This window comes from Caretta caretta, chromosome 10, assembly GCF_965140235.1.
Source record: "Caretta caretta isolate rCarCar2 chromosome 10, rCarCar1.hap1, whole genome shotgun sequence".
Classification (NCBI taxonomy): Eukaryota; Metazoa; Chordata; order Testudines; family Cheloniidae; genus Caretta; species Caretta caretta.
Window position 1 is genome coordinate 76,060,614 of NC_134215.1, and position 12,155 is coordinate 76,072,768.

The window sequence follows — 12,155 nt, forward strand, 5'->3', positions numbered from 1 at the left end:
ACCGAGAAGATGAAACAATGGGTGTTACCATACACACTGTAATTAGAGTGATCAGGTAAGGTGAGCTATTACCAGCAGAAGAGAAAAAAAACTTTTTGTAGTGATAATCAAGGTGGGGCATTTCCAGTAGTTGACAAGAACAGTAGGAGGGGAAGTAAACAAGGGGAAATAGTTTTACTTTGTGTAATGACACATCAACTCCCAGTCTTTATTCAAGCCTAATTTAATGGTGTCCAGTTTGCAAATTAATTCCAATTCAGCAGTCTCTTGTTGGAGTCTGTTTTTGAAGCTTTTTTGTTAAAGAATTGCCACTTTTAGGTCTGTAATCGAGTGACCAGAGAGACTGAAGTGTTCTCCGACTGGTTTTTGCATGTTATAATTCTTGACGTCTGATTTGTGTCCATTTATTCTTTTACATAGAGACTGTCCGGTTTGGCCAATGTACATGGCAGAGGGGCATTGCTGGCACATGATGGCATATATCACATTGGTGGATGTGCAGGTGAACGAGCCTCTGATAGTGTGGCTGATGTGATTAGGCCCTATGATGGTATCCCCTGAATAGATATGTGGACACAGTTGGCAATGGGCTTTGTTGCAAGGATAGGTTCCTGGGTTAGTGGTCTTGTTGTGTGGTGTGTGGTTGCAGGTGAGTATTTGCTTCAGGTTGGCGGGCTGTCTGTAAGCAAGGTCTAGCCTATCTCCCAAGATCTGAGAGAGTCCTGGGTCGTCCTTCAGGACAGGTTGTAGATCCTTGATGATGCGCTGGAGAGGTTTTAGTTGGGGGCTGAAGGTGATGGCTCGTGGCGTTCATATCTATGACAGCAAACTCAGCTGTCATAGTGGACTAAAATGAAACATGGGATCAGCGGTCATGAAGATTACAGCTGCCTTTATTTTCTATTATGCCTTGGGCCAGGTATCATCCAACAGTTGATACAATGTTTTATAAAAGATGCCAGATGTACCCTACTTAGGTAGAGAGAAACTAAGATGCCATGGATAAGGGCACTGTTTCCCAAGCGAATCCCCATTTCATACACTCATTGCACTGGGCCAGCCTATCCTTTACAAATCAGCCACATATGGATGGGCCAATCTTACTCTCTGAGACAGGCTAGCTTTGTCAGAGGTTGCTAATCATGTCTGCATCAGAATTATGGCTGGTTCAGTGATCAATGTTTCACCTCTCATGGCAAAATTAACATAATTTCCGATTACAGCACCAGTAGATAACTCCCTCTTTTGTAGAAGATGCCCAGAAAAGGTTGATTTCAATGGCACTGAAGCGCATTTCTTGAACATGGATCGATGTAAATACATGCTTAAGTGATAAATTAAATCAGAGTCTGTGGGTGAAATCCACCCTTTCCTACACAAAACCAGTGACAGGGCTTCATGTGGGGACCCATGGAGGGTGTGAAAGGGAAAGAATTCTCCTCTGCAATCTGTGGACATGGTACAGTGCAGCCCCTCTATGAATCCTGCATCAGTACATAGACTGGAATAGATTCCTCTGCCCCCTCCATGACCCCTATGTGGGAACTGCAGGCCACAGGATCTGGGTATATGTGGACCCAGACCCTACCCCAGGCTGACCACTGCTCCCCTTGCCTCTTAAGGATAGTTCAGAGCTCCCTCCATGGCACCCAGGGATCACAGAAGCACAGAGAGCCATGAGCAGGCCTCTTTGCATTGGGGTAAATTTTACCCTCAGAGAAGATTAGATCCATGACAACTGTTGAAAACCTTTAAGTGTCCAACCTTTAATGCAATCCACTGTGATGACATGGAACCTGGTGCATCCACTTGGTGCTGCAGTGGAGGCTGGTTGTAAGGGTAGAATGAAGCACTGCCTTGCATTGATTTGTGTATTATAAATAAAGCGTTCCTGATACATCAGTAAGTCAAGCTAGAACAGCACCACACTGACTTTACCTTGCGAGGGAGAGACTGAAAGGTGAGGGGGTTTTTTTAACCACACTGTAACTTGTGCAAGCTGGCGAGACACATTATCAATATTTTTTTTTTATTGTAAAGCATTAGGAACTGGTCCACATGAAATACAATACGTGAGATAAGCAATCCACACAAAGTTCCTGCAACTGTGCCTTAAATTATATACACAATGTGATCTCAGTGTCTCAACTTAAAGGCAATTTACGGCCTGTCTGTACCAAACTTCTGCATTAATGTAGACCATGGGGTTTTTTTGTCCCCCCTCCCCCGTCCACTTCGTAGCTTAAAGGAAGATCTTTCAGCTGAGCTTTTCCAGCAGAAAGAATTTCCATCTCAACTGTTCTTTTTGAAAGGAAGGTTACAGAGCCATCATTCTGATACCAACCTGTGTTGCAGTATCTCCCTTGCATAATACAGGAAGTTGTTTCCATAGAAATATCTTCTTACATCAGTATCTACAAGTCACCTAATTCCTCCTTTCTAGACCTCTTACACGATCCATTAAAATCTTTCCAAAGGAGGGAAATAACTAGGCTCGACTGCTATTTAATTTCTTGGAAGGAAACAAAAGAAAAGAACAATTAAAAGAACAATAGTTTATTTTTATTTTTTTTAAAAGATTCTGAATATTTGCCTTGCAAAACCCTTGTAACTAATCTGGAGAAATCTCAGTGTGGTTAGAGATTATGACTATTTTAGTCTATTATTTTAGCCTTTTATGACTGCACAGTGGATCTTGCTCCTTGAGTGAGGGAATTAAGGCATCATTCGGAGATACTTAGCAGTCTTGTCTTCCAGCAGGCCCATAGTCCTTGCTCTTTTCCTAGATCCCTTACATTGCTGCGTATCAGCTGTACCTTGACTAAAGTCCTCCTCCTTGGGAATTTGCAGGTGTAATGTCCTTGCTTCTCCTGCTGTGTTACCTTTGTCGTCTCTGGCTTCTTGTGCCACTTTCCTAATATCAGGAATACATTCACCTCCCTGAAATTAGAACCAAGACACAAGGATCATCCTGGTATTATGAAAGGTACATATATACCGTGTAAAAACTATGATGTGACCCTAATCCAAGATGCCCTTAGAAACAAAAGGGACCCCAAAACATAGCCATTATATATAATAGATTCCTGATGCTCTACACAAGTACTCAGAACTGTCTGTATTAAGAAAACAACAAACTGATTTAGTTCAAGTAATCGTTGGGCGGCAACCTAAAGGGGAGGAGTAAACACAATAACCATGGTTCTTAATTTTACTCTGTTTGTTTCTGCCCCTCTCATTATTTATTATTTGATGAGCTTCATTATTTTGATTTGTTTCCTTGAGTATATTTTCTTGTGTTTATGGAGAATTGGTCCATTCCAATTGCCAAGATGATTTTAGGCCACGATCCTGCAATGAAGTGTGGGGGGGCAGACACCCAATGTAAGCAATTAAAAAGAGGGCGTTCTAATTGCAAAGTACTATGCAACCACTCTACCTACTATGTATGCAGGTCAGTTGAGAAAGCCAGTACAGACCTGCTGTTGTAGCATTCCAGCTCCGTTATAGTTCCTATACCTCAGTGAGGAACAAAGTAAAAACTTTCACATATGATGGTCATTTCATCACCTAGCCCCCAGAGCAATTACAGATTAGCCATATAAATCAATGGCCCAGTGATAGAAGATCATCCATGTTTATTTGTGTCACTCTCTCCTATTTAGGCTCCCTAACTCACTAAGTAGGGGGAAAATGTTTATGAAAAAGAGGATAATAAAATGATAAACTAATCATGTACCTCATTCATCGGGCCTGCATCTAAGCATATGGGTTCATCATCCTGAGCTCCCTCTATATGACAGCCTCCTTCCTCCTCTGAAGCAGTCTGACTAACTGTGTTTTCTAAGGGCAAGATCATAATGAAAGAATGTTGGCACAACTTCCATAGCAACAGTTTTATCAAAAAAATACCTACAAGATGCTGTCTTCATACAATTTCAGTCCCACTCCTCCAATTCTGACAACTGACCACGCAGCCCAGTAACAACAAAAAAACCCTTGTGCAATAGGTGGCAATGCCACAAAAGACAAATGCATAGGTTTGGTCAGAAGAACCCCATTTTCTGATAGCCACTTGCACCTGAAATATTTGCAGGTCCATCTACCTGAATGTGCAGAAAACCCACACCTGGCATTTTCACACACAAAATTTTCTGCTTGTAAATATCACATCATCTACCTGCAAACAGATGCATCTGTTAGTGCTGTAGATGCAATTTGAACAGTTAGCCCTCAGTTTTCACACCCGCACTTCTTGCCAGGTATAAATTACATCTGAAAAAGTTTTTAATTATATTTGCCATTTCTGAGCCTCCACTATCTTGACATAAAGGGTCCTGATGTGCAACAACAGCATGTCAGGCTAATTTTGGGGTGACTGTAAACTTCCATCCTTTCTGATTATTTCAGAAGAATTGTAATGGTTGAGACTGAAGCACGGCATCTAATATTTCCAGTGCCCAACAAATTAGCTCTGACTGACTCTGATTTTCTGACTATTAATTGGGGTAAAATGAGTGCAGAGAGACCAGAAAAATAAATTATTAACACTGTGCTTATGTCCCTATCCTATTCCCAGATAGCGTTAAAAATCTCAGGATCTTCCTCCATCGGCACATGAATGTCTGCACTAAAATGTCATTGAAAACCTTTCTAGCCTTAGGTTGAAAGTTTGTTCCGCTAAATGGAATCCATTTCTCAGAGAGTTCACTGGTCTGTAAGTTGCCTGTTAGACAATAAAAGGTACTTTTCATGATTCCCAAAAGCCTGGAAAGCAGTTATTTCCCACGGAATCTGCTTTTCTTTTCACTTGCAGTCAGGGCTGGTGCAAGAATGTTTCGCGCCCTAGGCGAAACTTCCACCTTGCGCCCCCCCCCAGCCCTGCAGCAGCTCCCCGCCCCCCCTTGCCCTGAGGTGCCCCCCCGCGGCAGCTCCCTGCCACCCCCTCTCTCGCTCCCTCCCCTCGGCCCAGGGAGCCGTGCGGCAACTCCCCGCCGCCCCCTCCCTTGGCCTGGGGAGCCGTGCGGCAGCTCCCCACTACCCCCTCCCTCAGCCCGGGGAGCCGCATGCAGCAGCTCCCCGCCCCAGCTCCGCCTAGTTCGCTTAGTGGTTGCACCGGCCCTGCTTGCAGTGCGGCTGTAGCCATATTGGTCCCAGGATATTAGAGAGGCAATATGGGGGAGGTTCCATCTTTTATTGGAATCACTTCTGTTGGTGAGAGAGACAAGCTTTGGAGCTTATCCAGAGCTCCTTTTTAGGACCTGGACCAATAAAAGACAGTACCTCCCCCACCTTATCTTTTCACATTCACTTTATTTTTGTAGACCTTACATACTTTCACTCAATTACTCTAGAACTGCTCATTTCAGTGCCTGATTGGTTCAGCAAGTAGGAGCCTCGCTGCATATTCATCTTAAATTATTTTCACATTTCAGCCAGCCTCTGTAGGCAAACGCTGCTGCTTCTCTGTTACTGGAACTATTTGATATAAATTAACCTTGGCTGATTTTTCAACAACAATTAAGTGAAAATTTCCAGTTCCATGTATGATGCACCAAGGAACTTTCTTTTTATCGCTATACACTGATAAAAATTCAACAAACATGTTGAAAAGAAAATATCCATCTAGGTTTCCCTTCTAACACATATCTACAAATGTGTGCATACCCAAATCTACGAACCATTTCTGGTTCATCCGTGCTGCCACTAGATGCCGCTCTATATCCTTGCAAAATTAAAATTCTGATCTCAGGTTTGTTTGAACCTTTCTGGAACACATCTTTCTGTAAAAGCCCTACAATATTATATGACAAGAATTTATTCCTGACTCTGAAAAACTACATAGTATGCAGCAGAAGAGCTGCACAGTTACAGCTATTAAATAGCTTTCTTCTACAGTGCCTAGTACTGTGGAACGGGGGCAGAAGGGTTGTTCAAGAAGCCCAGAACAGGATGGGGAGCTCACTAATCTTGGTGGCTGTTGTCATATGTACCAACATTATTTGGTGATGCTGAACTACATTGCCTCGTGCTGGTGGGATGCAGCAAAGGGGAAGAGGACACAGAAGAATTAGATCCGAAAGACATTCATGTCCTCAAATAAGCCTATAGAGATCCAAGCAAACATCTGGGTGCAGAGTTGGGTAAAGGCACACCTCAAGAGCTCCATTCTATGACGTATCATTCGCCTCCCTTTTCTCCTGCAAAAGCATGGTGCTAGTAACTTAGACTCCAATTCCAGTCTCCCTTAGCAGGGACGGAGTCTGGGGAACCATGGGGTGGGGGTAGGGGGAGAGATCTTCCTGTAGAGGAGATGGATGAGGTGCACCTGAGCTGGGAGGAGCTGCTGCTTATCCTACTACTAGCAGAAAGTATGATGCCCCATAAAATTCTTTTGCTGCTACCTCACCAGCCAAGAGGGGGAGTGCTGTGGGATCAGCACTTCTTCCAAGCTCAGTGAAAGTTGGGGAAGTTGTCCCTCTCTTTGTAGTAGGTACTATCTGTCCCATGCTCCCCTTTACATTAACTCCTGTACATGTAATCTACCATGCACTGGGAGATACACACACATGCTATACACACACACACTCTCTCTCATAGATTTTATATATAATATAAATATATATGTATATCTAATACATATATTACAAACACCTTGTTGTTTTAAACATTCCATTTCTATGGTAGTTGGAAGTTCCACTGAAGATGGTCAAGTTAAAGCCAACTCAGCACATTCACCCTCTAGCAAAGGGATCACTGACGAGCTATAAGCCATAAGCTGAGAATCTTTTTAAAAAGCATATTTTACTATTTCTTACCAAGCTAACTTATTTCTGTCATTTTCCACTATGGAGATATAGCACATTACAGCTCAGAGGTTATAGAAGAGAGACACATATATGTTTTATACTCTTTCTCTACAGCCTCCACAAATACAAGTATCTCCCCTAAATCCTTTTCTTATTATACAAACAAATAAACCCATCTCTATGGACCATATATGGTGCTAACCTCACTGGGCTAATTGTTGCCCTGGTATAATGCACTGCAATGGGAGTTCCATCCTCTTACACCAGGGCTGCATTTTGTCAGTAGCCCTCGGAGTCTCGGATTCTGTAATTTTATTTCATTACTTCAGAATCTCTAATCCTGGCCCTGTTTACTAGATATTTTGGCCCTCTCTTGAGGATTACCAAGTACTATGCTGTACAATAAGGAACACAGATTTTTTTCCCTTCAATTGAACACAAAGGAAGGTGGAACCTTCAAGTTTATGTCATAGAATGGCATGAAAATTGCCTCTGAACAGTGAATTCAGTAACTCTCATCCCCATGGCTCTAGAAATTTTTCTAGTTGCCTTTCAATGCACCTGTGCCTTTTTTTTTTTTTTTAACATACTAGAGCTGAGATACCTGCTTTGGGGTCTAACCATAGACTTTTTGCACACATACCACCCACCCTGATAGCTGAGAGGTACCTGTCGCTTCTGAGTCAGATAAAAAGACAACGTGCTGAACCTCATGCTTAGCACTTTCTCCATGTGCTGCCAATGAGAGGAAGCAGCATTTTGTCATCATTAAGGAAGCGTAGCTTTTAACTGTGAAGTTTAAATAACTGAACATGACAAGGAGAAGTCCGTACAGTTTGTAACTCACTTTCTGAAAGGGCAGTTTCCAGCTGAATCTTTAACCAGATACTAACACGCTGGCTCCAGTCCCCTGGTGCTTCCACCTCCCACAGTCGATCCTGCTCCTCTGGATGGGTCTGCAAGAATTTCTGGCAAACTGAACAGGAAAACCAAGTGCGGGGCGTGGAGGGGGGAGAGAGAGACGGGGAAGCATTAGTGAGTTAAGAGTCAGCTGGTGGCACCAAGCGTGAGCTCTCAGGATGTTCTCTCAGAGACCTATTTTTTCTTAGAGGTGTGGTTTTTGGGTGTTTTCTCTCTCTTTCCACCCTTCATTCTCTCTCTCTCTCTGCTAAGCCTCTCGCACAGCCATGGCATGGAGTCTGAGTACTTATACCTGGCTGGAGGAACCCTGTATGTTGAACATCTGTTCAAGGCTACTGAAGTTTCTTAACCAACAACGGGATAATATTCAGAATCTGCCCTGAGCTAACAAAAAAAATAGATGCAGGCTGAATTAAGTCTCCCACTCTGCTCCTTTCTTACCCTATAGTGCATAGATATGGCAGGAGCCTTTTTAAAACATTGGCTAAGTGGTCACTGCCTGGGGTTTATAATGGAAATCCATGTTATCACATTCATAATCTTCTCACTGAGGATAAATAAAGAGTTTTGCTCATTTCTGCCTTACAGAAAGAGAGTACTTTAAGAGGCAGACGACAGGTGTTTATTAACAGGCACGCAATATCTCCCTTTTCTCCTTTAAAGTCCCTTTTTGAAATGCATTGCTTCACAGAGCCTTAATAAATCTTATCCCTCTCTGCAATGAATTGTTATCAAATGAGACCATTGAAAACAATAACTCATGCAACCAAAATTAGTGCTTGAACCTCGCTGGTCATATGTTGCATACTGGGGTCAAGACCACAGGCTCTTTTGAGCAGGGACCATATCGCTAAAGTATTCAGCACAGAACTGGAGGTATACAAACAATAAACAAAGTATGTACACCAAGTGTGGCTTGCAGAATCATAGTGAGCATTAATTAGCAGGACATCTTGGGAAGAAATTAATGATAGCCCTGTCCCTCTCTCTAACGTGAGACTACTTTCTGGTGAGCATTCAGGGGCTTTTACTTATTGGGGTGAATGAGGAAAGCCTGAAACAGGAGGAGCTGACAGAGACAACAGATGTAGCTGAGGTAAAGGTATAACTTTCATGAGAAACCTTGGTCCTATTAGTATTCCAGACGTATTCTGTAGACAAAGAACATTCATATAATTTGGATAAGCATTCAAATTTAGGGCTGTTTATTCATAAAAAACCCAAACCTGTCTCCTTTGCAGGTTTTCCTCATTGCTAGTTGCAGAGCCAAAGTGAGGAAACCGCCAACAGGATTTATGCTATTAGTGTATCCCTTTAGGATTGATGAAGTGTTGCATTTCTGAACTGTTCTGTAAATTAAACAGGGATTTTTAAACCTCTGTCAACCACCTTTCCATGAGGTCCTGCTCATGTCTCCTGACTCAAGTTTTAAGATGATAATCCCTGATCACTCCATGATACATTCTGTCCCTGCATCCTAAGTAGTTCATCATACCATGGAGAGAGTTTGGAAAGCTCACTTATCTTTAATGTTTAACTGGATTTGGTAGTTTTCATTTTTTTTTTAAATCCCGTCATTCTTGTAAGTAAACATCTGCCTCATAATGAGTAGATCATTGTCATTAATTTTACTTCAGGATAAAAGCTAAATTGATTTCTTCAGCAAGAAACTCTGGGAGAGATAAGTACAGTGACAGCAAAATATTCAGTTCATGGCTTTATTGCTCCTTTTTAGACTTGTACAGCAGAGAGTGGGAATATTATATAAGAAATGCTAGTGAGAACTGCTCACATTTAGTGGAAGGATATTTAGAGGGCACTGGGTTGCAGTCCTCAGTCTAATGCAGAAGAATTTATACCTACTTCAATAAGGCCAGTATTTCACCCTTGGCATTTAATATTTATGTTTACAGTGAGATCCAGAGATCCCAGTCAGGATCAGGGATCGATTGTGCTAGGCACTCTACAAACACAAGCAAAGACAGAGTCCTGGCCCTGAACCTGAGCCCCAAACCTACCAGAGATGAAAAGCTAACTCTTAGGATGTACCACTAGTGTTTATAAACAAATCTCAAAATGCAGCATGTATAAACCATACAATGCATGCCATCAGGGAAACTGTTTTTGTTCGATGGAGAAAAATAATTTCACCTGTATTACTTCTTCCTGTATTAAGAGGACACAGTATCTTCGATAGAGTTGTGGGAAAAGGGAGAGATGTGAATGTATAATATACATGACTATCTATGCATTAGCTGTGCATGGTGTATACATTTCAGATAAACAGAACAGTGTACAGCTATGTGTGTTGAGGGACAGAGAGAGACTAGGGGGAATAAAGGTTTTATTGGTATTAATTAGGGATGACTGTAAAGCCAGGAGTGGCTAACACAGATATCCCAAACAAGTTGCAGTAAGACCCCCATGTCACACCACATCATCAGGTATTTGATTTAAGCCACATATTTAACAAAGAAGTATTTTATACGTTTTAGAGATTTTAAAAATCATTTTATTCTTAGGACTATTTTATTTAAGCTTCCACCTGAAACTCCAGGCTTGCTTGCGTTACCACGAATCCAACTGTACAGCCACGGAGTGAAAATTATAACTAATTTTAAAAATATATTGTGACTGTTCAAAAGCCGCTCAGAGATTTGGAATGAAAGAAGTACTTCTGACAAGTTGGATTAGGGGGCATGGGTCAGGTGTGGTGCCTGACAAATGCAATTTATCACAAAAGTATAAGGACCACAGATGTGGCATGTGTGTAGTGTGTGCATATGGACATCCACACAATTTCTTCTTTTTCTTTCTTGTCAAACAGCAAGCTGATCATTCATTCTTTGATTCCAAAGCCATTACTCCATTTCTTGGAGATAATTATATAAGAGTGTGAATACCAAACTACCATTCTATCACTCAATATCTTATAAGAACACAGGATTTCCTCCCCACAGGAAGCTACATGTGTCTCTAGAGAGATTGCATGCCAAGGACATTATTTTTGTGTTCACTCCAATGCATTGAACTCTCTGCAGCCAAGAAGCCGCTTCCAATATTTTTATGAAATGCATAAATTATACATGACCTTTTACCTAATGTTTCCACATCAAGTGTTTTACCTTGGTACATGTCAGCAGAAATAGGGAAGCTGATCCCCAAGGCATCTTCGGTCCCAAAAGATTGACAGAAATCATGCAGAATTTTCATCCCTAGGCCGCACCTTCTGTATTTTCTCCGGACAAATACAGTATCCAGAACTGGGAGCAGGTAGCATTGACAGGAGTTAACATCACACAGGCTTCCTGGGAGTACACAGTAAAATAGCTCACTCTTATAACCAATAAATGAAAAGATAAACCACTCTCCAAGCCAATAAACAGTAATAATTGTGGCAGGAGGGGCGCATTAACTTTATTTTACATAGAAGGGAAGTGGGTGTGGCATTCTACAGAGAAAAAAGTTTGAAGGTGTCGGATAGAACCCGAGGGAATGCCAAGTTCAGGGAGAAATTTTAGACTCAGGTTTATGTTTCCTTGCCAATAAAGCCAAACCCCAGTACAAAGATGGAGACAGATACTAACTAAGGGCCTGTGTGTTGCTGAGGCTAAAACAGTGACTCAAGCCTAGCATCCTGCCTACTGGACCAAACCACTTCTCACTAAAACAGTCAGAAAGTATTAGAGCTTGCCCCAGCACTTCAAACCTTTACTCTGCAGTCATCACCCAGGCTAAACGCCCTCTGCCGTCAAGAGGAGTTATGGTTGAGTACAGACGTGCAGAGTCCAAAATGACAATGTTCATATCAATTAACTAAGGGCCTCACTCTGCAAGAATTACATGAGTAGTTCTTTGTATATTATGCACAGAAGTTCAAAATGCCACAAGAAATAGAACCCAAAAGAATAAGAAAACATAAGCATTCAATCATGAAATAACTTATGTTGAGATCAATCTGTTATCTAGCGACTTTGTAGAATAAAAGCATTACAAATGTTTCCTCTTGATTGATTTGTATTTAATCATTTATGAAATGCCCACTGCCGTAGTGCCTGGACTCATACAGATTAAATACAACTGAAAATCCATAGAATCATACAAATTAGAGGCCTTTTAGTAGGTCTGCTTGACAATTTTCCATCAAACCTTTCTCCTCTGCCCTGCCCCGCCCCCAATATTTTCATGACAGCATCTTCTTTTCTATTCTTTTTCTTTTTTGTCAGAAAACTGAAAAGTTTTTAGTTTTTGATGAAAAGTCAAAATATTTTGTTGAAAATTTTGATGAAAACAAAACATTTTCATTTAAATTTTGCATGAGAGGGGAAAAACATTTTCTCACCAGCTTTCCCGGTTAATCTAGTGCCTCTCATAGTTAGTTTGTTCCCTACTACACATTTACCAGTGTAACATCCAACTTCGTTT

At 41.5% G+C, this 12,155-nt stretch overlaps 1 protein-coding gene across 3 annotated transcripts in view; it reads right to left on the reverse strand.

Annotated features, from left to right (window-relative positions):
• Positions 1-2,012: 2,012 nt before the first annotated feature.
• LOC125644118 (protein FAM169B) overlaps positions 2,013-12,155 on the reverse strand; it is a 52,012-nt gene continuing 41,869 nt past the window's right edge. For 2 of the 3 annotated variants that reach the window (XM_048867580.2, XM_048867579.2), the window contains exons 6-9: positions 10,856-11,038; positions 7,657-7,785; positions 3,740-3,843; positions 2,013-2,940 (exon numbers count right to left, since the gene is read on the reverse strand). In XM_048867580.2, coding sequence (XP_048723537.2) covers positions 2,716-2,940; positions 3,740-3,843; positions 7,657-7,785; positions 10,856-11,038 — 641 coding nt within the window. In that variant the 3' untranslated portion in view covers positions 2,013-2,715. The remainder of the gene's footprint in view (positions 2,941-3,739; positions 3,844-7,656; positions 7,786-10,855; positions 11,039-12,155) is intronic. The other variant, XM_048867581.2, reaches the window with a different exon arrangement.